This window comes from Pseudophryne corroboree, chromosome 4 (assembly GCF_028390025.1).
Source record: "Pseudophryne corroboree isolate aPseCor3 chromosome 4, aPseCor3.hap2, whole genome shotgun sequence".
In the NCBI taxonomy this organism is placed as follows: Eukaryota; Metazoa; Chordata; class Amphibia; order Anura; family Myobatrachidae; genus Pseudophryne; species Pseudophryne corroboree.
In genome coordinates, this window is record NC_086447.1 from 202225995 (window position 1) to 202253471 (window position 27477).

The window sequence follows — 27477 nt, forward strand, 5'->3', positions numbered from 1 at the left end:
CTGCATTCACAAAAGTCAGCAATGACCTACTTGCTGCCAATTCAAGGGCCATTACTCTTTGCTCATTCTCCTCAATCTTTCTGATGCTTTTGACTCTGGTCTACCCTCTCCTGTTTCAAATCCTTCACACCCTTGATCTACGTGATACTGCCTTCTCCTGGATGTCCACCTACCTCTCTGACCATTGATCTGTGTCTCCTCACTCTTTTCTACACTCCCCCCCCCCTCCACTTCCACTAATAATATGTTCTAGGATCTATCCTATTCTCTCTCTCTCTCTCTCTCTCTCTCTCTCTCTCTCTCTCTCTCTATATATATATATATATATATATTTATTCTTCTTTAGGTGAGCTTATCAGCTTTTTTGATTTCCAATATCACCTTGCTGATGACACTCAGATCTTCCTCCCCCTCTCCTCCTCTTTCCTCACTCATATCTCCAACTGTTTCTCTTCCAGGATGTCCCAACGCTTTCTTAAACGTAACAAGTCTAAGATTAAACAGAACATCTTCCCACCCTACAGCATAACCTCACTTCCCACAACTTCAATATCTATTGATGGCACAACCATCTCCTCCAGCTTCCAAGTGTGCTGCCTTGGAGTTATCTTCGACTCCTCCTTCTTGTTCAAACCACACATTCAGTACATTGCGCACTACTAATATTTCCATATAAAAAATATTTCCAGGATCAGACCCTGCCTCACCATGGATGCTAATAAGTCCCTCATACACTCACTGGTCATTTCTAGATTGGACTACTGTAACGTCCTCCAATTTGGGCTCCCTGACTGATGCCTCTCTCCACTCCAATCTGTCCCCAATGCTGCTGTCTGGCTCATTTGCCTCTGCAAATGCACTATGTCTGCCTCCCCTCTCCTACAAGCCCCACACTGGCTCCCCTTGAGAACGCAATTCAAGCTTCTCACACTTACAAAGTCCTCACACATTCCTCTCCTATTACATAGTTGACCTCATCTCCCTTAACACTCCCGCCCTCCCTCTTTACTCCACCAATGCATTCTGCCTCTCCTGCTACTGATATCTTCCTCCCACTCCTGCCTCCAAGATTTTGCATGTGCTGCTCCCTACCTCTGGAATTCTCTACCTCTCCCTATTAAACTCTCCACCTCTCTGCAGAACTTCAAACGGGCCCACAAAACCCACTTCTTCATCAAACCGGGTCATCTCTCATCCTAACCCTCTGTTCCATGCTCACTGTCTACCCTATCTGTGTCACCCTTGTCTGTCTGCCCCTCCCCTTTAGAATGTAAGCTCTCAAGAGCAGGGTCCTCTTACCTCATGTGCTTTTCTTCTCTTATTCTATGATCTACTCTATACTCCCTACAATGGCACCTAACCCTTAGTTTCTGCTGCCCTTGAGTGTTATGACACTGATGCAGGAATGTTTATATGCCATGTACCTGTCCTGCATTGTCTTGTACTGTAAGTCATTGTTTTTCTGTTCTGCTCATTGTTTATGTATGTTGCTAGGTGTTGCAGAACATTTGTGCCATATAAATAAAGGATAATAATAATAATGCAGGATGTCTTAGTTAGCGCTGAAACACATTACAACAACCCTCCTCTCCAGTGATCTCTGTCCTGCCTCTATTGCATCAGCCTAGTACTGATGCGATATGGACAGGGACGTGTGGTCTGGGTAGGCAGGGGAGGCGCACCTCACTGGATATGGAATGACTCCCGGCAGGTGCTCTGCATGAGATCTGGTGTGAGAGAACTGTGCATGCACTAAAATGTTTGGTAGTCCTATGTATTAGGTGACAATACAGTTGAGTATCCCATATCCAAAATGCTTGGGACCAGAGGTATTTTGGATATCGTATTTTTCCGTATTTTGGAATAATTACATACCATAATGAGATATCATGGCGATGGGAGCTAAGTCTAAGCACAGAATGCATTTATGTTACATATACACGTTATACACACAGCCTGAAGGTTATTTTAGCCAATATTTTTAATCTTTGTACATTAAACAAAGTGTGTCTACATTCACACAATTCATTTATGTTTCATATACACCTTATACACAGCCTGAAGGTCATTTAATACTATATTTTTTATAATTTTGTGAATTAAACAAAGTTTGTGTACATTGGTGATCATTCCGAGTTGATCGCACGTAAAAACTTTTTGCTGCTCATGCGATCAACTTTACGCCGCCTATGGGGGAGTGTGTTTTAGCATAGCAGGGATGCGATCGCTTGTGCAGCCCTGCTATGCTAAAAAAGTTTCCTGCAAAACAAGACCAGGGTCAGACCTACTTACCCTGTGCGACGGATCCAGCGACGAAGATCCCGGGATTGACGTCAGACATCCGCCCTCCAAACGCCTGGACACGCCTGCATGCGGATCTCCACGCCCAGAAAACAGTGAGTAGATGTCCCGGAACGCCTCCTCCTTGTCAATCTTCTTGCTATCGCGCTAACGGTCACTTTCTTCTTTGTTCTGGCCATTGCCCGGTGATGGCTGTCGCCGGGCAATGATGCGCGGGTGCAATGCGGCTGCCGCGCATGCGCTGTTCCGACCTGTTCGCACCGCAGCGAAGAACCGCTGCGTGTGAATGGGTTGGAATGAACCCCATTGAGCCATCAGAAAACAAAGGTTTCACTATCTCAGTCTCACTCAAAGAATTCAGTTTTTTGGAATATTCCGTATTTCAGAATATTTGGATATGGGATACTCAACCTGTAAATGAAAGTTCTGCTATTCGCTGCCCAGTAAATGGCCATAAAATTGTGCCTCCATAGCTGGCAGCTGGCTATGGTGGCAGTGTTATTATCGGAAACCGGAGTTGCCTCTGGAGTAATCTCTGATTTCTACATGGTATGCCTCTTCACAAATTTTGAGTAATAACCATATTTATCTGGGCTATTACTGCTTCAGACATTTGCTCCTAAGTGCATTTGTTTATTGACCTCTATAAAGAGCATACTTACCTGCACCCTAGCTGTCACCTCCAGCTGTGCATTGCTTATTGATGACATTATTGTGTGCACCATTAGTCACCACTGAGGAACTCTCATCACTTTTCCACAGCATTCCATACCCAGTCCGTCAGAGCCGGATTTAGGGGTCAGGCCGCCCCCTAGGCACAATGATATTTTCTGCAACCCCCCCCCCCCCCCCCCAAGCACAATGATATTGGCTGCTGAACATCCAAACCCCCCACACCCGCCCAGCTCAATTACTCTCCAGTTGTTCCTTTGCTCGGTGCCTCTACAGCCAATCCTCCTGACCCGCCTGTCCGTCCACCCTCCATCCATTGTTGCTCTGATGCAGCGGTGGGAGGGGTTAATGCCGTGCTGCACCGCTGCTCTGATGCGGATAGGGGGGCAGGGGCAGGGACTGCTGTATACACGTTGCACCAGGTAGAGCCTCTTATACACATTGCTCCAGGTAGAGCTTCTTATACACATTGCGCCTGGTCGAGCCCCATACACGTCAGGTAGGTAGGGAGGAAGTGGGTGTGTGTGTTTTTTTTTAACGACCGGGTGCTGCGGCCAGCTGATCACTGCTGGGGGACCAGATTTGCGGACAGTGGGGGACATGTAGCGCGGCCCAGGAACCTGATGGACGAATGCTGCAACCTCAACACTGGCGGGGGTACGGATATATACACATACATACAAAGACACACACACACACACACACACACACACACACACATGCCTAACACATGCTCCCCCCCAACATACACACATACAGTCACACAAACTAGGACAGCATATTACACACACAGACTGCAGACTGACCCCTTTCCCTCACACAGTCACATACACTAAATTGAAGATTACCTCACCTCCACACAGATACTCGGACTGCAGACCGCCCTTCCCCCTCACTTGGACTACAGACTGTCTCCCCTCCATAAATCCACCCGGACTGCAGACTGCCCCTTCCCCCACACAGACACATAATTGCAGTCCACACACACTCTCAGTCTACAACTTGAATTGGAGGGTGACTCACCACTGGCGCTGGCACTGCAAGGAGGAGAGGAGACTGGAGGCTCTGCAATGGCATTTGAGGAGCAACTGGACTGCAAACAACAGCTCCTCTCGGACATCCTTTATCCGGCACACGCGCACAGAGAGAGCTCTGGCTCTCGGAGGACCTGCCGCACATTCGCGGTAGCTGGTGGATGGCGGGCGCTGGTGAATGGCAGTTGTGGTGGGCTTTGTCGGGGGCGCAGCAGACCATGATGGTGCTGCATACTGTACTGTAATTGTCCGGCTGGCTGGCCCTGTGCCCGCCCTACTAGCCAAGCCGCACATGGTGGGGACATGTGCCTCACGTGCCTAGTGGGAAATCCGGCACTGCTGTCCGTCTCGATCGCAGCAACACCTGTGTGTGCACACAATGGGGGTCATTCCGGGCCCGTTCGCATCGGTTCTTCACTGCGGTGCGTACAGGTCAGAAATGCACATGCGCGGTGATCGCATTGCGCATGCGTGGCGTTGCCTGACGACGATCATCACCGGGCAACAACGCCGCCAGCGACAAATGTGATTGCAGCACCGATTACAAGAAGATGGACAGGCGGGAGGAGTTCCGGGGCAGATACTCACCATTTTCCAGGGGTGGTTAGTCCAATGCAGGCGTGTCCAGGAGTTTGGAGGGCGGATGTCTGACGTCAGGACCTTCATCGCTGGATCCGTCGCACACGGTACGTAACTCTTACCCTGGTCTTATTTTGCAGGAAACTTTTTTAGCATAGCAGGGCTGCACAAACGATCGCACGAGCAGCAAAAAGTTGCTTGGTGCGATCAACTCGGAATGAGGGCCAGTGTGCAATGCATGTGCTGTACGAGTCCTCAGAAATGTTCGAGCATACGCAGCTGCAAATAAACGATCAACTACATGAACATCTGCAGTGCATGCGCCTCAGAATCAGCCACAGTAACAACCTGTATGACAGAATCCAGCTGCTGTACGGAACGTTTGAGCAGCTCTTCTCTTCTCCAGAGATAATGGGGCTCAATAGTTATAAGCAAACAGATACTGTATCAATGGTTTTGTCATTTTATTTTTTTATTCACAGTAATGCCATTTATCATGTTGACCATTTAATACCCAAAATACATATTCAGGTAAGATCAAGCAACCACATATTGCTTCCCAATTTTATCTATGGATCAGTTTAAGACGTATTATGTCCTTCTGTAGTACATGGGGTAGATTGGATATTTGGTACGCTCTCCTTAGTAGTAAGGTGCACTAGGTTCTGGAGGGTCCACAGTGTGAATGAGAAGCTGCTTTCCGGTGGGCTTTGGACAATGTTTGCCCTTGTGATAAACCAGAGTCCCTTGAACAACAGTTGCCACAACTTCTCCCCAAAGAAGAAATCCCAGATACGGGGTCAGCTGTAACACACAGAATCCACATTAGCTATCACTAGGGACATTCTCTATATAGTATTGTGGTAAATATATTTTTTACAGTGAGTCCCTGGAGTAGCCATGGGTTTTTAGAGCACAAGTTTCTCAACAGTACAACACAAAGCTTGTTTGGCATAGTACGGAAATAAGTCTGAAAAGACACAGTAGTTTATCACAGCAGACATTGGGGGTCATTCCAAGTTGAACGCTAGCTGCCGTTGTTCGCAGCGCAGCGATCAGGCTAAAAATCGGCATTTCTGTGCATGCGTATGCACCGCAATGCGCAGGCGCGTCATACAGGTACAATGAGCATCGTGGGTTTGCACAGAGTCTAACGAACATTCCTGTCGCACGGCCGAACGCAGGAAGATTGACATGAAGTGGGCGTTTCTGGGTGTCAACTGACCGTTTTCAGGGAGTGCTTAGAAAAACGCAGGCGTGGCAGAAAAAACGCAGGCGTGGCTGGGCGTTCGCTGGGCGGGTGTGTGACGTCAAAAGCCGTCCCTCCATCGTTAGAATCAACGCACACGAAGAGTAACTACAGGGCTAGTCTTGTTTTGTACAAAAAGATTTTACAGGTGCTCTGCTGCACAGGCGTTCACACTTCTGCAAAGCTAAAATACACTTCCCAGTGGGCGGCGACAATGCGTTTGCACGGCTGCTAAAAACTGCTAGCGAGCGATCAACTCGGAATGACCCCCATTGTACAGTATATAGTGATACTTGGTTATAACAATTACAAACTGTACACTTTGTAATGTTCAATAGCCAGAACTGTATAATTTTTTCCCGGGGTCCGACTGCCAAGAGCTCTGCATTACTTAATCTGTATACTACATATATTCCCCCCCTTCCCCATCCCCTCTTCTTGTCAGCATGTTTCCCCCTGGCTGCTGCATTGTAAACCGAAAACAAATTCCTAGTATACGCATACCTCCCAACTTTATGCCTGTGGAAGGAGGGACATCTGCGCGCGCCTGGCCGAAAATGGGACGTGGCCTATAAAAATGGAGGGTCCGGGATGACGAGCCACGCCCCCGTTTTCATCACTGAGGGGGCATGCCCAGCGCCCTGTGAGCTGCTGGCATGCCCCCTCTCCCTCTGACTCCAGTGAATAGATGCTGTGCGCATGCGTCTATTCACCGCTGCTCTGCTAAGCAGAGCAGTGAGTGCAGAAGCCTCCCTACTGCCCCCCCCCCCCCCCCCCCCCCCACCGCGGGACACTGCGGCCGGCGGGTGGGACAGCGGGACAGTCTCAAAAAAACGGGACTGCCCCACGAAAATCAGGACAGTTGGGAGGTATGGTATACGCAACTGATTCTGATTAGAACATGCACAGGACTAGAACAGCCTGTAGCTAGTCAGCTCACTAAAGTCTTCATAGAAACAGAACTTTGGGCCTTATTCAAATCTGATCGCTGGGCTGCATTTTTTGCTGCCCTGTGATCAAATAGTCGCCGCCTACAGGGGGAGTGTATTTTATCTGTGCAAGTGTGCGTTCCTATGTGTTATCAGAGCTGCTAAAAATCAGTTTGTGCAGTCTCTGCGCAGCCCAGGACTTACTCCTCCTGCAGGGGCTGGCTGGCAACTTTCAGCCCTGGGGGGCAGACTCAAGCATGTGGCCCAGCTTTTCACAGGGAATGCAATGCAACAGTGGCCCTGGAACCCTTAACTTGCACTTTCCTGGGTGGCAGATGGCACCCTGCCCCCCTGCCCAGCCAGCCCCTGTCTTCCAGTGCGATTGTATCCTGCTGATCGGGGCCAAAGCGGACGTCAAACACCCTCCCACAAACGCTTGAATCTGCTTGCGTTTTTACGGGCACTCCCGAAAATGGTCAGTTGTCACCCACAAATGGCCTCTTCCTGTCAATCACCTTGCGAACTCCCGTGCGAACAGATCCATCGCACCATCCCGTCCCTAACTGCCGATGCCCGTTGTAGCCGTCCAAAGCGCCTGTGCATTGTGGCTCAGACGCATGCGCAGTTTGGATCTGATTGCCCGCTGTGTGAAAGCGCACAGCAACGATCAGATCTGAATGACCCCCTTTGTCTTGTCAGTATTGCTGTCATGTTTCTTCCTTCAACCAGCTGAGTTTATTGAGTGTGAATTCATAATAACTCATATACAGTAATTTGAAGGTAATGCTAAATGCACAACAAAGTAGGGTCTGTTTATAGAATGTGTAGCTGATGAGGGCCAATGTGTGCTACCCATAGTAACACTTTGAATGAACTCCCAAAGTTTGCAGATAGGAACACATTTCATAATCCCACAACTCTGGGAAACAAGCCCCTTCCCTACCCTACTCTCACTAATGTAACCGTGTTGGGGGTGGGGCCTAATGTTTGGTTTTTATTTTAGTATTAAATACCTGACTTGCTAATATTTCTGATATTGAAACAAAGCAATGACATTTCCATGAACATACTGCATTCCCTTACAGTATTGCTATACTGTACCTTGTTCTTATGATAAATATTCTTCGCTTGCACCTATAAAAACAGGAGAAACACAATATACTAAGATACAAGAGACAGACGTGAGAAAGTCTACAAGACATCAGACATCATGAATTAAGAGACCATCTCTGACTTAGTAAGGATAATGTAGGCTAAACATCCTGATCCCAATTGTAATACATATGAATATATACAGTATATGTAAAGCATTATGTTGTGTTGTAGTACATGAGGTGCTGGAACATATAGTGGTTCCTAGATTAGGCTAGCCAGCGGTCTACAAGGGATAATACAAGATCACAAGTAATACACTAACCAGTGGGGTTAATTATATAATTTCTTATTATTAAATAGTGGTAAACAAAGGAATAATAGGAACATACTGTAGACCATGTGCATATTTTTTAATTACCGTATATACTCGAGTATAAGTCGACCCGAATATAAGCCGAGGCACCTAATTTTACCACAAAAACCTGGGAAAACGTATTGACTCGAGTATAAGCCTAGGGTGGGAAATGCAGCTCTAGCCGTACACAGCCCTCATACTGCCAGATATGCCCCCACAGTGCCAGATATGCCCCCACAGTGCCAGATATGCCCTCATACTGCCAGATATGCCCCCACAGTGCCAAATATGCCCCCACAGTGCCAGATATGCCCCCACAGTGCCAGATATGCCCCCACAGTGCCAGATATGCCCTCATAGTGCCAGATATGCCCCCACAGTGCCAGATATGCCCCCACAGTGCCAGATATGCCCTCATACTGCTAGATATTCCCCCACAGTGCCAGATATGCCCTCATAGTGCCAGATATGCCCCCACAGTGCCAGATATGCCCCCACAGTGCCAGATATGCCCTCATAGTGCCAGATATGCCCTCATACTGCCAGATATGCCCCCACAGTGCCAGATATGCCCTCATACTGCCACATATTCCCCCACAGTGCCAGATATGCCCTCATAGTGCCAGATATGCCCTCACAGTGCCAGATATTCCCCCACAGTGCCAGATATGCCCTCATACTGCCGATATGCCCCCTCAGTGCCACATATCTCCCCCCCTTTCCCCCCCAAGTGCCAAATATGCTCCCCGAGTGCCAGGTACAACTTACCCTCCCCACTTCCCCGGTGTTTTGTGAAGGAGGGACACGGAGGGCACAGCGCGCGCCTCTCCTGTGTCTCTCCTGCGTCTCCGGCGGGTCTGTTAAATGAAGTGCCGGTTCATGAGCCAATCAGAGCTCACGAACGGGTACTTCATTTAATAGACCCGCCGCTGCCGCCGTAGACGCAGGAGGGACACAGGAGAGGCGCGCGCTGTGCCCTCCGATTCCCTCCTTCCCAGGCACTGACTCGAGTACAAGCCGAGGGGGCTTTTTCAGCATAAAAAAAAGTGCTGAAAAAGTCGGCTTATACTCGAGTATATACGGTGACAGACAGAGGCGGATTGCCCGCCGGGCTAACAGGGAAGATCCCCGGTGGGCCGACGCACCCGTGGGGCCTGTTTTGTTTGAGGACATGTGGTCCTATTTATAGACATAATGAATAAGATGCAAAATAATTTGCATATCTGAAAATTTCTTTGACCTGTGATTGCAGATGATCTAGTGTATGCTCTGTCTGCCTGCTTGGCTGACATATAAGATTGAGTGAATAGTGATTGGGATACGGTTGGTGTAATAAGCAAGAACATATATCTTTCTAGAGAATGATATAGTTTCCTAAATTCTGAAGGTGTATCATATAATGCGCTCATATTTAATTTTATTTCTTTTTAACTTCCCCCTTGATGCTGGACATGCCCACTATCTGGAAAGTCTTGGGGGGAGGGTGCTGCTGCCATGGCCCATGTCTAGACCCTAAACCTCTGGTGCTGCCCATGTGGGGCCACTAGTACAAATTTTTCCAGGGCCGCTTTTTGTTCCCAATCCGCCCCTGGTAACAGATTACAGTAAATTGCACTTACTTTAGGCAAGTAGTTAGTGAGCAAAATTATGTAATCACAAACAGGTTAGCCATGCTCTGTGCTCACTTATTTCAGTGACCGCAGTCCTCCAATGGGCAATCCTGATAAGTCTGTTCCAGATTGCCTATCAAAGGTGGAAGTCAAGAAGCAGGAACCATAGCCCACATGTATTAATATTAAGTCTTAAAAAGTTATATAGTGGACACTGATAAAGAGTGATAAATGACCAGCCAATCAGCTCCTGCCATTTTTCAAACATAGGCTGTGACATGGCAGTTAGGAAGCGGATTGGCTGATACTTTATCACTCTTTATCCATTTCCACTGTATAAGTTTTTAAAGCTTAATACATTTGGGCCAATTCATTTCATGGGTCTCCTATTACTGAGGGTATTATGTTGCTAATTAATTGGACGTTGATAATAGAGATGAGCGGGTTCGGTTCCTCGGAATCCGAACCCGCCCGAACTTCATGTTTTTTTACACGGGTCCGAGCGACTCGGATCTTCCCGCCTTGCTCGGTTAACCCGAGCGCGCCCGAACGTCATCATCACGCTGTCGGATTCTCGCGAGGCTCGGATTCTATCGCGAGACTCGGATTCTATATAAGGAGCCGCGCGTCGCCACCATTTTTCACACGTGCATTGAGATTCATAGGGAGAGGACGTGGCTGGCGTCCTCTCCGTTTATAGAGATTCGAGAAGAGAGTGAGACAGAGAGAGACACAGTAGTAATTTGGGGAGCATTAGGAGGAGTACTACTACTACTAGTACTTGCTGAAGTGATAGAGAGAGATAGTGTGACTGTATTATCTGACTTGTGGGGGAGACACTGACAGTGGGGAGCAGTTAGAGTCTGAGAGCAGGACTCAGGACTCAGGAGTACATAATATAACGTACAGTGCACACTTTTGCTGCCAGAGTGCCAGCCACACTGCCATTGTTTGTGACCACACTGACCACCAGTATAATATATATTGTGATTGTCTGCTTAGGACTCAGGAGTACTACTTGCAAGTTGCTGATAGTGTGACCAGTGACCTGACCACCAGTTTAATAATCACCACCAGTTTATGAGTTTAATATATATTATATATATATATATATATATAATTGTATATAATATATATATAATATTGTATACCACCTAGCACCTACCTGTGTTTTTTTTTTTTCTTTCTTCTTTATACATACTACTATAGTAGCTTACTGTAGCAGTCTGCGGTGCTGCTGAGCTGACAGTGTCCAGCAGGTCCGTCATCAGTCATTACATAATAAATATATAATATATATACCTGTCCGGCTGCAGTACTAGTGATATTATATATACATATATATTGATTTCATCTCATTATCATCCAGTCTATATTATCAGCAGACACAGTACGTTAGTCCACGGCTGTAGCTACCTCTGTGTCGGCACTCGGCAGTCCATCCATAATTGTATACCACCTACCCGTGGTTGTTGTTTTTTTCTTTCTTCTTTATACATACTACTATAGTAGCTTACTGTAGCAGTCTGCGGTGCTGCTGAGCTGACAGTGTCCAGCAGGTCCGTCATCAGTCATTACATAATAAATATATAATATATATACCTGTCCGGCTGCAGTACTAGTGATATTATATATACATATATATTGATTTCATCTCATTATCATCCAGTCTATATTATCAGCAGACACAGTACGTTAGTCCACGGCTGTAGCTACCTCTGTGTCGGCACTCGGCAGTCCATCCATAATTGTATACCACCTACCCGTGGTTGTTTTTTTTTTCTTTCTACTTTATACATACTACTATAGTAGCTTACTGTAGCAGTCTGCGGTGCTGCTGAGCTGACAGTGTCCAGCAGGTCCGTCATCAGTCATTACATAATAAATATATAATATATACCTGTCCGGCTGCAGTACTAGTGATATTATATATACATATATATTGATTTCATCTCATTATCATCCAGTCTATATTATCAGCAGACACAGTACGTTAGTCCACGGCTGTAGCTACCTCTGTGTCGGCACTCGGCAGTCCATCCATAATTGTATACCACCTACCCGTGGTTGTTTTTTTTTTCTTTCTTCTTTATACATACTACTATAGTAGCTTACTGTAGCAGTCTGCGGTGCTGCTGAGCTGACAGTGTCCAGCAGGTCCGTCATCAGTCATTACATAATAAATATATAATATATATACCTGTCCGGCTGCAGTACTAGTGATATTATATATACATATATATTGATTTCATCTCATTATCATCCAGTCTATATTATCAGCAGATACAGTACGTTAGTCCACGGCTGTAGCTACCTCTGTGTCGGCACTCGGCAGTCCATCCATAATTGTATACCACCTACCCGTGGTTGTTTTTTTTTTCTTTCTTCTTTATACATACTACTATAGTAGCTTACTGTAGCAGTCTGCGGTGCTGCTGAGCTGACAGTGTCCAGCAGGTCCGTCATCAGTCATTACATAATAAATATATATACCTGTCCGGCTGCAGTACTAGTGATATTATATATACATATATATTGATTTCATCTCATTATCATCCAGTCTATATTAGCAGCAGACACAGTACGGTAGTCCACGGCTGTAGCTACCTCTGTGTCGGCACTCGGCAGTCCATCCATAAGTATACTAGTATCCATCCATCTCCATTGTTTACCTGAGGTGCCTTTTAGTTGTGCCTATTAAAATATGGAGAACAAAAATGTTGAGGTTCCAAAATTAGGGAAAGATCAAGATCCACTTCCACTTCGTGCTGAAGCTGCTGCCACTAGTCATGGCCGAGACGATGAAATGCCAGCAACGTCGTCTGCCAAGGCCGATGCCCAATGTCATAGTACAGAGCATGTAAAATCCAAAACACCAAATATCAGTAAAAAAAGGACTCCAAAACCTAAAATAAAATTGTCGGAGGAGAAGCGTAAACTTGCCAATATGCCATTTACCACACGGAGTGGCAAGGAACGGCTGAGGCCCTGGCCTATGTTCATGGCTAGTGGTTCAGCTTCACATGAGGATGGAAGCACTCAGCCTCTCGCTAGAAAAATGAAAAGACTCAAGCTGGCAAAAGCACCGCAAAGAACTGTGCGTTCTTCGAAATCCCAAATCCACAAGGAGAGTCCAATTGTGTCGGTTGCGATGCCTGACCTTCCCAACACTGGACGTGAAGAGCATGCGCCTTCCACCATTTGCACGCCCCCTGCAAGTGCTGGAAGGAGTACCCACAGTCCAGTTCCTGATAGTCAGATTGAAGATGTCAGTGTTGAAGTACACCAGGATGAGGAGGATATGGGTGTTGCTGGCGCTGGGGAGGAAATTGACCAGGAGGATTCTGATGGTGAGGTGGTTTGTTTAAGTCAGGCACCCGGGGAGACACCTGTTGTCCGTGGGAGGAATAGGGCCGTTGACATGCCTGGTGAAAATACCAAAAAAATCAGCTCTTCGGTGTGGAAGTATTTCACCAGAAATGCGGACAACATTTGTCAAGCCGTGTGTTGCCTTTGTCAAGCTGTAATAAGTAGGGGTAAGGACGTTAACCACCTCGGAACATCCTCCCTTATACGTCACCTGCAGCGCATTCATAATAAGTCAGTGACAAGTTCAAAAACTTTGGGCGACAGCGGAAGCAGTCCACTGACCAGTAAATCCCTTCCTCTTGTAACCAAGCTCACGCAAACCACCCCACCAACTCCCTCAGTGTCAATTTCCTCCTTCCCCAGGAATGCCAATAGTCCTGCAGGCCATGTCACTGGCAATTCTGACGAGTCCTCTCCTGCCTGGGATTCCTTCGATGCATCCTTGAGTGTAATGCCTACTGCTGCTGGCGCTGCTGTTGTTGCTGCTGGGAGTCGATCGTCATCCCAGAGGGGAAGTCGGAAGACCACTTGTACTACTTCCAGTAAGCAATTGACTGTCCAACAGTCCTTTGCGAGGAAGATGAAATATCACAGCAGTCATCCTGCTGCAAAGCGGATAACTGAGGCCTTGACAACTATGTTGGTGTTAGACGTGCGTCCGGTATCCGCCGTTAGTTCACAGGGAACTAGACAATTTATTGAGGCAGTGTGCCCCCGTTACCAAATACCATCTAGGTTCCACTTCTCTAGGCAGGCGATACCGAGAATGTACACGGACGTCAGAAAAAGACTCACCAGTGTCCTAAAAAATGCAGTTGTACCCAATGTCCACTTAACCACGGACATGTGGACAAGTGGAGCAAGGCAGGGTCAGGACTATATGACTGTGACAGCCCACTGGGTAGATGTATGGACTCCCGCCGCAAGAACAGCAGCGGCGGCACCAGTAGCAGCATCTCGCAAACGCCAACTCTTTCCTAGGCAGGCTACGCTTTGTATCACCGCTTTCCAGAATACGCACACAGCTGAAAACCTCTTACGGCAACTGAGGAAGATCATCGCGGAATGGCTTACCCCAATTGGACTCTCCTGTGGATTTGTGGCATCGGACAACGCCAGCAATATTGTGTGTGCATTAAATATGGGCAAATTCCAGCACGTCCCATGTTTTGCACATACCTTGAATTTGGTGGTGCAGAATTTTTTTAAAAACGACAGGGGTGTGCAAGAGATGCTGTCGGTGGCCAGAAGAATTGCGGGACACTTTCGGCGTACAGGCACCACGTACAGAAGACTGGAGCACCACCAAAAACAACTGAACCTGCCCTGCCATCATCTGAAGCAAGAAGTGGTAACGAGGTGGAATTCAACCCTCTATATGCTTCAGAGGTTGGAGGAGCAGCAAAAGGCCATTCAAGCCTATACAATTCAGCACGATATAGGAGGTGGAATGCACCTGTCTCAAGCGCAGTGGAGAATGATTTCAACATTGTGCAAGGTTCTGATGCCCTTTGAACTTGCCACACGTGAAGTCAGTTCAGACACTGCCAGCCTGAGTCAGGTCATTCCCCTCATCAGGCTTTTGCAGTTGAAGCTGGAGACATTGAAGGAGGAGCTAACACAGAGCGATTCCGCTAGGCATGTGGGACTTGTGGATGGAGCCCTTAATTCGCTTAACAAGGATTCACGGGTGGTCAATCTGTTGAAATCAGAGCACTACATTTTGGCCACCATGCTCGATCCTAGATTTAAAGCCTACCTTGGATCTCTCTTTCCGGCAGACACAAGTCTGCTGGGGTTCAAAGACCTGCTGGTGAGAAAATTGTCAAGTCAAGCGGAACGCGACCTGTCAACATCTCCTCCTTCACATTCTCCCGCAACTGGGGGTGCGAGGAAAAGGCTCAGAATTCCGAGCCCACCCGCTGGCGGTGATGCAGGGCAGTCTGGAGCGACTGCTGATGCTGACATCTGGTCCGGACTTAAGGACCTGACAACGATTACGGACATGTCGTCTACTGTCACTGCATATGATTCTCTCACCATTGAAAGAATGGTGGAGGATTATATGAGTGACCGCATCCAAGTAGGCACGTCACACAGTCCGTACTTATACTGGCAGGAAAAAGAGGCAATTTGGAGGCCCTTGCACAAACTGGCTTTATTCTACCTAAGTTGCCCTCCCACAAGTGTGTACTCCGAAAGAGTGTTTAGTGCCGCCGCTCACCTTGTCAGCAATCGGCGTACGAGGTTACATCCAGAAAATGTGGAGAAGATGATGTTCATTAAAATGAATTATAATCAATTCCTCCGTGGAGACATTGACCAGCAGCAATTGCCTCCACAAAGTACACAGGGAGCTGAGATGGTGGATTCCAGTGGGGACGAATTGATAATCTGTGAGGAGGGGGATGTACACGGTGATATATCGGAGGATGATGATGAGGTGGACATCTTGCCTCTGTAGAGCCAGTTTGTGCAAGGAGAGATTAATTGCTTCTTTTTAGGTGGGTGTCCAAACCAACCCGTCATTTCAGTCACAGTCGTGTGGCAGACCCTGTCACTGAAATGATGGGTTGGTTAAAGTGTGCATGTCCTGTTTATACAACATAAGGGTGGGTGGGAGGGCCCAAGGACAATTCCATCTTGCACCTCTTTTTTCTTTCATTTTTCTTTGCGTCATGTGCTGTTTGGGGAGTGTTTTTTGGAAGGGCCATCCTGCGTGACACTGCAGTGCCACTCCTAGATGGGCCTGGTGTTTGTGTCGGCCACTAGGGTCGCTTATCTTACTCACACAGCTACCTCATTGCGCCTCTTTTTTTCTTTGCGTCATGTGCTGTTTGAGGAGGGTTTTTTGGAAGGGACATCCTGCGTGACACTGCAGTGCCACTCCTAGATGGGCCAGGTGTTTGTGTCGGCCACTAGGGTCGCTTATCTTACTCACACAGCTACCTCATTGCGCCTCTTTTTTTCTTTGCGTCATGTGCTGTTTGGGGAGGGTTTTTTGGAAGGGACATCCTGCGTGACACTGCAGTGCCACTCCTAGATGGGCCCGGTGTTTGTGTCGGCCACTAGGGTCGCTTATCTTACTCACACAGCTACCTCATTGCGCCTCTTTTTTTCTTTGCGTCATGTGCTGTTTGGGGAGGGTTTTTTGGAAGGGACATCCTGCGTGACACTGCAGTGCCACTCCTAGATGGGCCCGGTGTTTGTGTCGGCCACTAGGGTCGCTTATCTTACTCACACAGCTACCTCATTGCGCCTCTTTTTTTCTTTGCGTCATGTGCTGTTTGGGGAGGGTTTTTTGGAAGGGACATCCTGCGTGACACTGCAGTGCCACTCCTAGATGGGCCAGGTGTTTGTGTCGGCCACTAGGGTCGCTTAGCTTAGTCATCCAGCGACCTCGGTGCAAATTTTAGGACTAAAAATAATATTGTGAGGTGTGAGGTATTCAGAATAGACTGAAAATGAGTGGAAATTATGGTTTTTGAGGTTAATAATACTTTGGGATCAAAATGACCCCCAAATTCTATGATTTAAGCTGTTTTTTAGTGTTTTTTGAAAAAAAACACCCGAATCCAAAACACACCCGAATCCGACAAAAAAAATTCGGTGAGGTTTTGCCAAAACGCGGTCGAACCCAAAACACGGCCGCGGAACCGAACCCAAAACCAAAACACAAAACCCGAAAAATTTCAAGTGCACATCTCTAGTTGATAACAATTCTGCTCTTTCTAGAACAAAAAGCGCCACCAACACTTAAAAAGAAAAGAAAATGTTTCTAGGCTGTTATATCAGTCCCCCCCCCCCCCGCCCCGCTGCAGTGCACATGGGCCCTCATTCCGAGTTGTTGGCTCGCTAGCTGCTTTTACCAGCAGTGCACACGCTAAGCCGCCGCCCTCTGGGACCAGTGTATCTTAGCTTAGCAGAAGTGCGAACGAAAGGATCGCAGCGCTGCTGTAAAAAAAAAAGATTGTACAGTTTCAGAGTAGCTCGAGACTTACTCCTAGCTAGCGATCACTTCAGTCAGTTTAGTTCCTGTTTTGACGTCACAAACACACCCTGCGTTCGGCCAGCCACGCCTACGTTTCCCCAGCCACTCCTGCGTTTATATCTGGCACGCCTGCGTTTTTACACACACTCCCTGAAAACGGTCAGTTACCTCCCAGAAACACCCACTACCTGTCAATCACTCTGCGGCCAGCAGTGCGACTGAAAAGCGTCGCTAGACTTTGTGTGAAACTGCATCAGCTTTTGTGAAAGTACGTCGCTCGTGCGCACTGCGCCCCATACACATGCGCAGAAGTGCCGCTTTTTTACCTAATCGCTGCGTTGCGAACGAAAGCAGCTAGCGATCAACTCGGAATGACGGCCATGGTTTTGCCCATCTGCTAACAAATTTGCTGCTATGATCAGGTCTGAATTAGGCCCCTGATCGTAGCAACAACTTTGTTAGCAGATGGGCAAAACCATGTGCACTGCAGGTGGGGAAGATAGAACATTTGCAGAGAGAGTTAAATTTGGGTGGGTTATTTTTTTTCTGTGCAGGGTAAATACTGGCTGCTTTATTGTTACACTACAATTTAGATTTCAGTTTGAACACACCCCACCCAAATCTAACTCTCTCTGCACATGTTATATCTGCCCCCCCTGCAGTGCACATGGTTTTGCCCAACTGCTAACAAATTTGCTGCTACGATCAGGTCTGAATTACCCCCATAGTCTCCTTCTCAACAATGTCTAAGTGTATAGAGAAAAAAAAAGAAATAGAAACAGTATAACAAAGCGGTTCGGTGTAGCACACATAAAACAAAAATTTTGCTAAAAATTATTTTGGGCTCTTGCTTAAAAAAACGATGGCGCCTACTAATGAATTGGGCGCAGATCCAAATGCAGATGCAAACACAGACTGCACATTCTCCGCACCATGTGATGTGTATGCATCTGTAATATTTTAGTAAGACTTATACATTTGTAGCTATTTATGCTATTACAGTCAATTAAAACTACCATTTTCCTTACCTGAAATTCACTGTCAGGGTCCCAGATGACCAGGTCAGCATCATATCCCTGTTTGATGGACCCCTTGCGATTGTCAAGGCTACACAGTTTGGCTGGGTTGCTGCACAACAAGCGAGACACATCTGGCAGGGAGAACCCCCGCACCTTCGCAGAACTCCAGAAAAGAGACAGCCCTTAAAGAAATAAAATGAGACCGCTCCTAATCTGCTGACCATCTATGGCAGACCTGGCCAACCTTTGGCTCTCCAGCTGTTGTGAAACTACATATTCCAGCATGCTGTGCCACAGTTTTAGCATTCCATAATAGCACAACTGGGCCAAAGCATGCTGGGACTTGAAGTTTCACAACAGCTGGAGAGCCACAGGTTGGCCATGCCTGGTCTATGACATGGGCAAGCACCCTGGCCATTAACTCATTCTGTACTGGGGGCCAAGAAACTCAGTGGGGGGGTTCAATTGTTTGAAAAGTTGGTTGGGTGTCTGTTTTTTCCTGTCTATTAGATAGGAAAAAATAGACACCCAACTGACTTTTCAAACAATTGAATACCGCTCAGTCAGTGCCATTTTGTATTTAAATGCCAATAGATTATTATATTTTGATTTTATGTAAAGAGGTACCACAACAATACACAACATTTTGGTTGTAATCAGGGGAACAAGAAATCATTACAAAAAAAATATATATATTATATTAAACATAAATGAATAGAGGCTCTAATTTACTTTATAAATCATATTATGGGATTAGGATTAATTAAAATCATAATGGGGGGTTCTAGGGGTCTGATTCAGAGATGTACGTAAACCCAATGGTTTACACATATCTCCAACGGTGGGGCATCTGCGCATGCATATGTGCAAAACAGGTCCTGCATGATTGCAAGCAGTACCTCCAAACCGCAGCCAGATTGACAGACTGCTGGCGTTTGGGGGTGGGCAGAGGGGGCCGGTGTTCCAGAAAATGGGGACATTGCCCTGTTTTCTGGTAGTGGTAAGTTCAGGGTCGTCAGACTCCGATTTCCTGGCCCTGACAGTCATTCTGAGTAAGAAGAAAATAATGTGGGCGCTCAAGGGAAATCGTAGTACAACGGCTGCTGGTTTTGTAAATATTCAATATTATTTATTGGTAAAAAAATATATTAATATGAGCAAATAGACATTTAAATGACTAGAGTGCCATAGGTAATTCCTATACACAATTGAATAAAAAAATATTTAAAAAAATATAAACAACAAGTTACAACAATAATAATAATAATGATAGTAACTGTGTCCTGGGTCCCAGGACTTATATATGTTTAAGCACTATCCCTAATAGTAGTTGTTAGTTCTTTTGCATGCGTAAGCCAGCTGTTAATGGCAATGAGGGTTTAGTGCTGCTTATACAGGCTTAAATGCACTTTGCGGGAAAGAAAGGCTAGAGATGAATAAAGCCTGTTGATACTTCACCAGAAAGAACTGATGGACGCAATGTTCAAATGGTGTGGCTGGATTTGGAGTATGCCATTCCCGCAGCTGTCTCCCTCCGTGTGGCTTGTTGGATCCACTCACTGAGAAAGTGGCTGGCCGCGCTGCGGCGGTTCTCTTTTGGCAATGCCTGCTGTGAGTGGTATGATGTGCTGTCAGCTAGCACTTGGCCCTTGCAGGAACGGAGACAGGGAGCCGCATGTGTAAGTCACCTGTTACGACTGTGGAACGCAGGTGGACCGCAACCGGAAGCCGGAAGCCCCGAACCCGGAAGCCGTGAATCGCGGCATCTCAGCGTCCCCTGCTACCCAGGACTTACACATGCGGCTCCCTGTCTCCGTTCCTGCAAGGGCCAAGTGCTAGCTGACAGCACATCATACCACTCACAGCAGGCATTGCCAAAAGAGAACCGCCGCAGCGCGGCCAGCCACTTTCTCAGTGAGTGGATCCAACAAGCCACACGGAGGGAGACAGCTGCGGGAACGGCATACTCCAAATCCAGCCACACCATTTGAACATTGCGTCCATCAGTTCTTTCTGGTGAAGTATCAACAGGCTTTATTCATCTCTAGCCTTTCTTTCCCGCAAAGTGCATTTAAGCCTGTATAAGCACTAAACCCTCATTGCCATTAACAGCTGGCTTACGCATGCAAAAGAACTAACAACTACTATTAGGGATAGTGCTTAAACATATATAAGTCCTGGGACCCAGGACACAGTTACTATCATTATTATTATTATTGTTGTAACTTGTTGTTTATATTTTTTAAAATATTTTTTTATTCAATTGTGTATAGGAATTACCTATGGCACTCTAATCATTTAAATGTCTATTTGCTCATATTAATATATTTTTTTACCAATAAATAATATTGAATATTTACAAAACCAGCAGCCGTTGTACTACGATTTCCCTTGAGCGCCCACATTATTTTCTACTTGTTTCTGTTAGTGCGGTGGATACCCAGGTCCACCATTGTGGGCAGCTAACAGGGTGATCTGTTCTTTCGTGTATATCAAAATACCATACAGATTAGTAATTATACTATTTTAATTCTTTTTCATTATTTTAAAAAATCTTTTTCTTATTAATCAGCGCCCACTTTTGTCTTGGGATTCTTTCCATAGACTACTCTCCCGTCATTCTGAGTAAGCTGAGGCTTACTCAGGTGTCTGAGGGCTGCGACTCAGATCGCAGATGCTGGCAGGAGGCATCTTTTTCCTGCAGACGCCTCCTGCTGCTTTAGCATATTAGGTATTGCACAGCCGTTTACCTGCAGCTGGGCAATACCGTATACTCTGAATCAGGCCCTATATTATTTATTGAAAGGGGTATTATATTCGCTATTATTATTAATGCTATTTATATTGCACTTTTCTTACAATAGGACTCACATTTGTATAAAAAAGGGATACAAACTAAGCTACAGAAAAGGGAGCAAAGCATTTGGGTGTATTTTCTTTGTTAGTAATTGTTAGAAACATTGTAATTTGTAACTGTTCATTATGTAAATGTTTGAGGCTCTTGTTATATTGTCTCTCTCTCAGCTTCTATTGTTTTAAATGCTTTGAAAATAAATCTTCTTATTCACTAAAGCCTACACGACTACTGCCTGACCCATATTAAGACCCATATCTTCTAGTCCCCATATTACGCAGATCCAGCCTCTACCCTTTAGAATGAGAGGCGAGCTACCATGAGCATGGCTTTCCTCCTCTCGCTTCCTCTCTCCCATATGTATGATGGCTACCCATGTAAAGTAATTCTGTCACTATAGTTTGCAGGTTCGCTTTACTACTGTGCTGGACCTGGATAGTAGCCTATTAATAAATGTTAATAATAATAAAGTAGGAGGCTGGATTTTGATGTGGTTGACCACTGAGGCGCATTGGGGCAAAACCAAGTGTCCGGTGTGCTTCATGAAGGACTTCCGCTGTGTTTAGGCAATGGAAGCAGTATGAAACCATCCTCAAACCCTCAACTGCTCTGTCACTGGCAGCGACCGGTCACCTATGCTGGTTACTTTGAAGGTAAAGAGTTTTATTTCCATACAGAATAGGATGTTACCATAGTGGTTCCATTCCACTATTGTGGTGCCCGGACTACCCAGCAGCATTTGTCAAGAGAAATACATGAATACTCACCAAGCTGTAAGGAAGAAATCCCTCCCCAGGCTTTCAGGAAATCACCCTCTTTCAGGAGTTTGAGGTCTGCTGTACACGGTGAATGGTCAGACACCACCATGTCTATTTCACCCTGTAAAAGTGCATTCCATAGTGCCTCCTGCAGGTGAAGAGAGGTTTGTGTCAGCTAAACTCCTGATTACTTATCACACTGGTCAACACTCATTGTATTGCCAATCATATTAGAGCGATTTTGGGGTAACTGTGGTGCTGAGTTCAAACCAACTTTTAAAGCCTGTTTTCAGTTGATTTTTTTTATTGATTTTCAGTCAGTTTTGCTTTTAGTAAATACACAATTTTCCAAAATCTACAGAAAATCAAAATCGACTCTTAGTAAATTTAACCCAAGGATCCATTTGATCAGAAGTCCATTAAACTACGGACATAATGTTGGATTGGGGAAAAGCCATGCCCTAACTAGAATGTGGCCCATGGTCCCAGTGCTGTGAGACTGCACTGCTACCCACTGTGTCATTGTGCTGCCACTTACTAGTTGATAGCATTCTACAGTCAATAATACCCCTTTCACACCGCACAAATAACCCGATATCAATGCCGGGTCGACACGGGTCGGCTTGCGGTGTGAAAGGGGCATAGCCGAAATCGCGGGTCGCCTGACCCACCAATTCAACCCGGGAATAAAGCAGTGTTATATACGGGTTTAATATCAGGTCAGTGGCTGCGTAAATGGGCTACCGGGTCGATGCGTCCCGGGACCCGTTTACTACAGCAGGGAGAGGCGGCGCGGAGATGATCTCAGGGGCACACTCTGACAAGTGCCAGTTACACCGGTTGTAAGCTGTTATTAATTCACAGATAGCAATGAATCAGAAACATTGTATAGCTCACTATTAAATAGAGGTAGTATGTGGCTGTGATCACCAGTGCTGATAGATGGCAGGACTCCTCTATCAGTATAACAATCCTAAGGCATTCATCTGAGATGCTGCAACTTCAGGCAACAAATGAAGGATGTTACTCTAGTGTGCTGAGTTCAAAACACACAAAGACAATGTAAAGTCCAATTCACACTGAGACAATATAGGTAAATATTTGTACATTCTTAAGTATATTGGGGCAGATGTATTAAGCCTAGAGAAGGGATAAAGAAGTGATAAAGCAGTGATAAGTGAAAGGTGATAACCAGGGCCGGTTCTAGACCTTGTGGTGCCCAGGGCGAAAGTTTCCCGTGGCGCCCCACGCCGCCTACCCATCCCAGGTAAAACAGAGTTTGTGCGTGCCGAAGATGCGCAACCAAAAATAGGGGTGTGGCTTCTTCATAGGGAAGGGGCATGGCCACAGTTATCCCCCTGTACTTGTGCCCCCCTGTACTTGTGCCCCCAGTCAAGGCCGGCGACAGGGGGGGGGGGGGGGGGTGTCAAGGGGGACACCTGTACCGGGCCCTAAGGATCAGAGGGGCCCCAAGTATACACTGCTTAGTGCCTGGCAGGGATGCAAGCCATCTTGTTCAAATAGGGCAGCGAGCTCCTGGAGGTGTGGCTGCAGCCTTATAATAACAGGATCCTCTCACACACAGTGACTGTGCAGCACAGTGTGCGCCTGCTCTTCCGGGTCCAGCTCTGTTGCAGGCAGTAATGAGACATGCCAGCAGCTCCTCTGACCAGGATTCCCATGCCATGAGCTGGTCTCTTCTGGTGGGTTGTGAGGGCCGCAGCGTTCCTGCTGTGCGGCCTCTGGTTCTGGATACTGGTGAGTGCAGCACATGTGAGTCTCTTCCCAGGGTAAGCATAGATTGGTGAGGGGATACAGGGCTTTGGGATGGGGTGGGGAAGTTGGGAATGCAGCATGGAATCATTGACGAGAGACAGAGAGGCAGATGTATTAAGCCTGGAGAAGTGATAAAGCAGTGATAAGTGCAAGTTGATAAATCACCAGCCAATCAGCTCCAATATGTAAATTTACAGTTAGGAGCTGATTGGCTGGTGCGTTATCACCTTGCACTTATCACTGCTTTATCACTTCTCCAGGCTTAATACATTTGCCCCAGACTGTGGTGTGTGTGGGGGAGGGTGGAGACATATACATATTTATATATTTTTATAAATAATTTATTTATTGACAGTTTTTTATATAGTACAGCAAATACCATTGCGCTTTCATATATATCTGAGGGGGCCCCAGAGATAACACTGTACGGGGCCCCATGATTTCTGTTGCCGGCCCTGCCCCCAGTAGTTGTGACCCCCTGTAGCTCTGTCCCCAGTAGCTGTGACCCCTGTAGCTTTGCTCCCAGTAGCTGTGCCCCCAGTAGCAGTGCCCCCCAGTAGCAGTGTCCCCTAGTAGTTGTGACCCCAGTAGCTGTGCCCCCAGTTGATTTGTCCCCTGTAGCAGTGCCCCCTGTAGTTGTGCTCCAGTAGCTGTGACCCCTAGCTGTGACCCCAGTAGATTTGCCCCCAGTAGCTGTGCCCCCAGTAGCAGTGCCCCCTGTAGCTGTGCCCCCAGTAGCTGTGCCCCCTGTAGCTGTGCCCCCAGTGGATTTGCATCCTGTAGCTGTGCCCCCTAACTGTGTCCCTTGTAGCTGTGCCCCCTGTAGAATTGCCCCCAGTAGTTGTGACTCCTGTAGCTGTGCCCCAATAGCTGTGACCCCTAGCTTTGCCCCCTGTAGCAGTGCCCCAGTAGTTGTGACCCCTGTAGCTGAACCCCAGTTGCGCCGCTTACAAACGCAAAAATAAAAAACACAACACGATACTTACCAGCCCCACTCCTGCTTCCTGACCGCTGCTGCGCTGCCCTCCGTCTCTGGCCGCCAGCTCCTCTTTATGGTAGAGATGTCATGACGTCTCTCCCATAGCAGCGCCGCACAGACACTAGAGGTCAATTATGACCTCTAGCGTCAGTCAGTGGCGCCTGCTGCAGCCGTGGAGGGGGAGCGGGGATCAGGATGCACTCTTGCCACAGTGGCGGCGCCCTCGGGACAGCGGCGCCCCGGGCAAAAAGCCTGCTTGTCCGTGGCAAGAGCCGCTACTGGTGATAACACACCAGCCAGTCAGCTCCTAAAGGGCTGTACACACAGTGAGAGATGTGTGCTGAGCGATCTAGCACAGACCGTTCAGCACACCTCTCTCCTCAGCTCAGCACAGCGTGGATGGGGGGGGGGGGGGCAGTGGAGCCGCTCATTCACCGGCGATCGCGATGCGCGGCTATCGCTGTGGGGCATACACACGGAGAGATCCATGCTTAACTTCTATGCAATCTAGTATTTAGAATTTAAGCACGGATCTCTCTGTGTGTACCCCCCTTTACTGTCATTTTTTAAATCTGTAATGATTGGCTGGTGTGTTATCACCTTGCGCTTATCGCTTCTTTATCACTTCTCTATCCCTTCTCCAGGTTAATACTGTACATCTGCCCCAATTGTTCTTTGTCCTAAAAATGTAGACTGATTATGATGCAAAGATTAGGTGTTGCATTTTATAGTAATACTGCCATCTACTGTCTATTCCATTTATTGTATCTGCATTTATTCTTATTAAATCAACCATCTAAAATTAGGTAATGGGCAGATTTATTTTAGAACTATCAGGTAAATGACAAATCATGGCAGTTCTCATCCACGAAATGTTTCAATTTGAGGGGGTCGCTCTGTGCTGAATCAGGGGTATAATTTGCTACTTGTTCATCAACTTAATTTAACCTAAGGAAACATAATGTTTAAATTATTATTCATTTTAAGACATGTGATGCACATTTTTTGTGTCAGTTTGATACAGTATTCTGTCTCTGTGTTAGTATTTCAGTTGTTGTTTTTTATCTTGGTAACCTGTTATAATAAACCTTCAAAGTTCTGGCCCCCAGCGATATGTCATTTATAGGCAAAGGCATCATGATTCTGCATTTTGAGAGACTGTCCCCATTTCCATGACTCTTTATGTGCCCTTTATGGTGACAAGCAGACCATTCTCTTTGAGTTCATCTTACTCTGTGCCAACATGCAAAAATTAAACTCTGCAATATGTCTCTGTGGGCAGAGCCACAATGTCGTAATTCATAGCGAATTGCATCATCAGGTAACTTGTCTCGTCCACTTTACCGAGGAAGTGCCAGAATGCGGGGACTTGTGCACTTTCCTGGGGGTCAGAATCCTCTCCCCCAAATTCAGAAGTCTACTGGAAATTCTGGTAAGTATGACCATCAGCATTAATCGTGTGTACTAGCTTCTCTAATGCTTGTGTTTACATAAATGAACACACAGGGGGGAAGCAGTGGTGGAACTTCTGATTGGTTGGCCCAAATAAATAAATATAATTTGGGCCCCACCCCAACCCAAGTTCACAATATGCCACACGGCAATGGGTGACAAGGAGAGGCAGAGGGTGACAGCATAAGGCAGAGGAAGGGAGAGGGTGACAAAGGAAGGCAAGGGGAGGCAGAGGGTGGCAGGGTGTGACTGGCGTAGAAGCACAGTGTCCTGTGTGGTGTGGAGGACAGTACCTTGCTGGGGGCAGGAACACAGCAGCCTCTGCTGCTCTACAGTATGCAAGGGTTCTTAAAAATGAACATTTACATATCTGACACGCAATAAACACGGCCCAATATACATTTTTAACATAGTAATGTAGAAGTAAAATGTAAAAATTATAATTAATCAGAGGATTGTACTAAAGTGAAGAAAAAAAACCACAGAAATTATTTCCATTTCCACCAACAATCCTACAAATGAGGGTGTCCTGACACAATCTGAATTGTTGGCGTGTTTGCAAAAGGTGGTCTTCACAAATGTATGTTAGTATCTGCGCTGTAATCTGTGCTTAAAGTAAGCTCGATTTTCAAACAGCAGTGTTCTAGTGGTTCATTGCAAATATGCGCAATCATCCAGTAAATTGGATCGGATACTGGCAGATAACTAGAGACCTGCAGTGATATATGTAAGGGAATCACAGTACCATACCTTGTTGCTTTGTCCTCTCACAGGCGGGCAGCATTTGTAGTATGTGGCACCAGGGGGAATGTGCTCAGCGCTCAGTGTTAGGTAATGGTGAGTGGTCTCTACAGTGATGGGCGCACCAGCCTTTTTTGCTCGTCTGATAATGGGAAGTGATCGCTCAGATGAGAGGTGCACAATATGACAGCGTACTCTGGGGGTAGATACATTTGTTATATTATGAAACAGCTTTTTTTTTTTTTAAAGAAAATATTATTACAGCTTCATCAATAGATAAAAGTACACTGAACAGCAGTACACTGGCAACATTTACAAATGAATGACATTGTACAATTTACTGGCATATTAATTTGTAACAATAACATCATTATTTACACTGAACCTGCCCAAAAAATAAGCACTGAACACTAAACTATAATGCACTGTATGAGGAGTGTGCAATAAGTTTTTGGATGCACAAAAAGTATTATACTTACAAACAAAGGGAGCATTACATTTTTTTCAAACCATTTTTTTCAAGCCGCTGGAAAAACCTCTGAAGCAGGTATGTCTTCTACATGCTGGATGAAGGTTTCCACTGCAGCTGCTGCTGACTCAAAATGAGTCCCACGCATCTTGCACTTGATTTGTGAGACACGAAGAAGTTGCAGGGGGACAGGTCTGGACTGTACGGCGGATGACCAAGCTCTTCGATGCTTTCATGGTCCAGAA

At 46.5% G+C, this 27477-nt stretch overlaps 1 protein-coding gene across 3 annotated transcripts in view; it reads right to left on the reverse strand.

Annotated features, from left to right (window-relative positions):
- Window positions 1–5036: 5036 nt before the first annotated feature.
- Window positions 5037–27477, reverse strand: part of LOC134909190 (allantoinase, mitochondrial-like) — a 106685-nt gene continuing 84244 nt past the window's right edge. For all 3 annotated transcript variants that reach the window (XM_063915781.1, XM_063915778.1, XM_063915780.1), the window contains exons 8-12: window positions 26773–26959; window positions 21825–21963; window positions 18213–18385; window positions 7866–7898; window positions 5037–5390 (exon numbers count right to left, since the gene is read on the reverse strand). In XM_063915781.1, coding sequence (XP_063771851.1) covers window positions 5229–5390; window positions 7866–7898; window positions 18213–18385; window positions 21825–21963; window positions 26773–26959 — 694 coding nt within the window. In that variant the 3' untranslated portion in view covers window positions 5037–5228. The remainder of the gene's footprint in view (window positions 5391–7865; window positions 7899–18212; window positions 18386–21824; window positions 21964–26772; window positions 26960–27477) is intronic.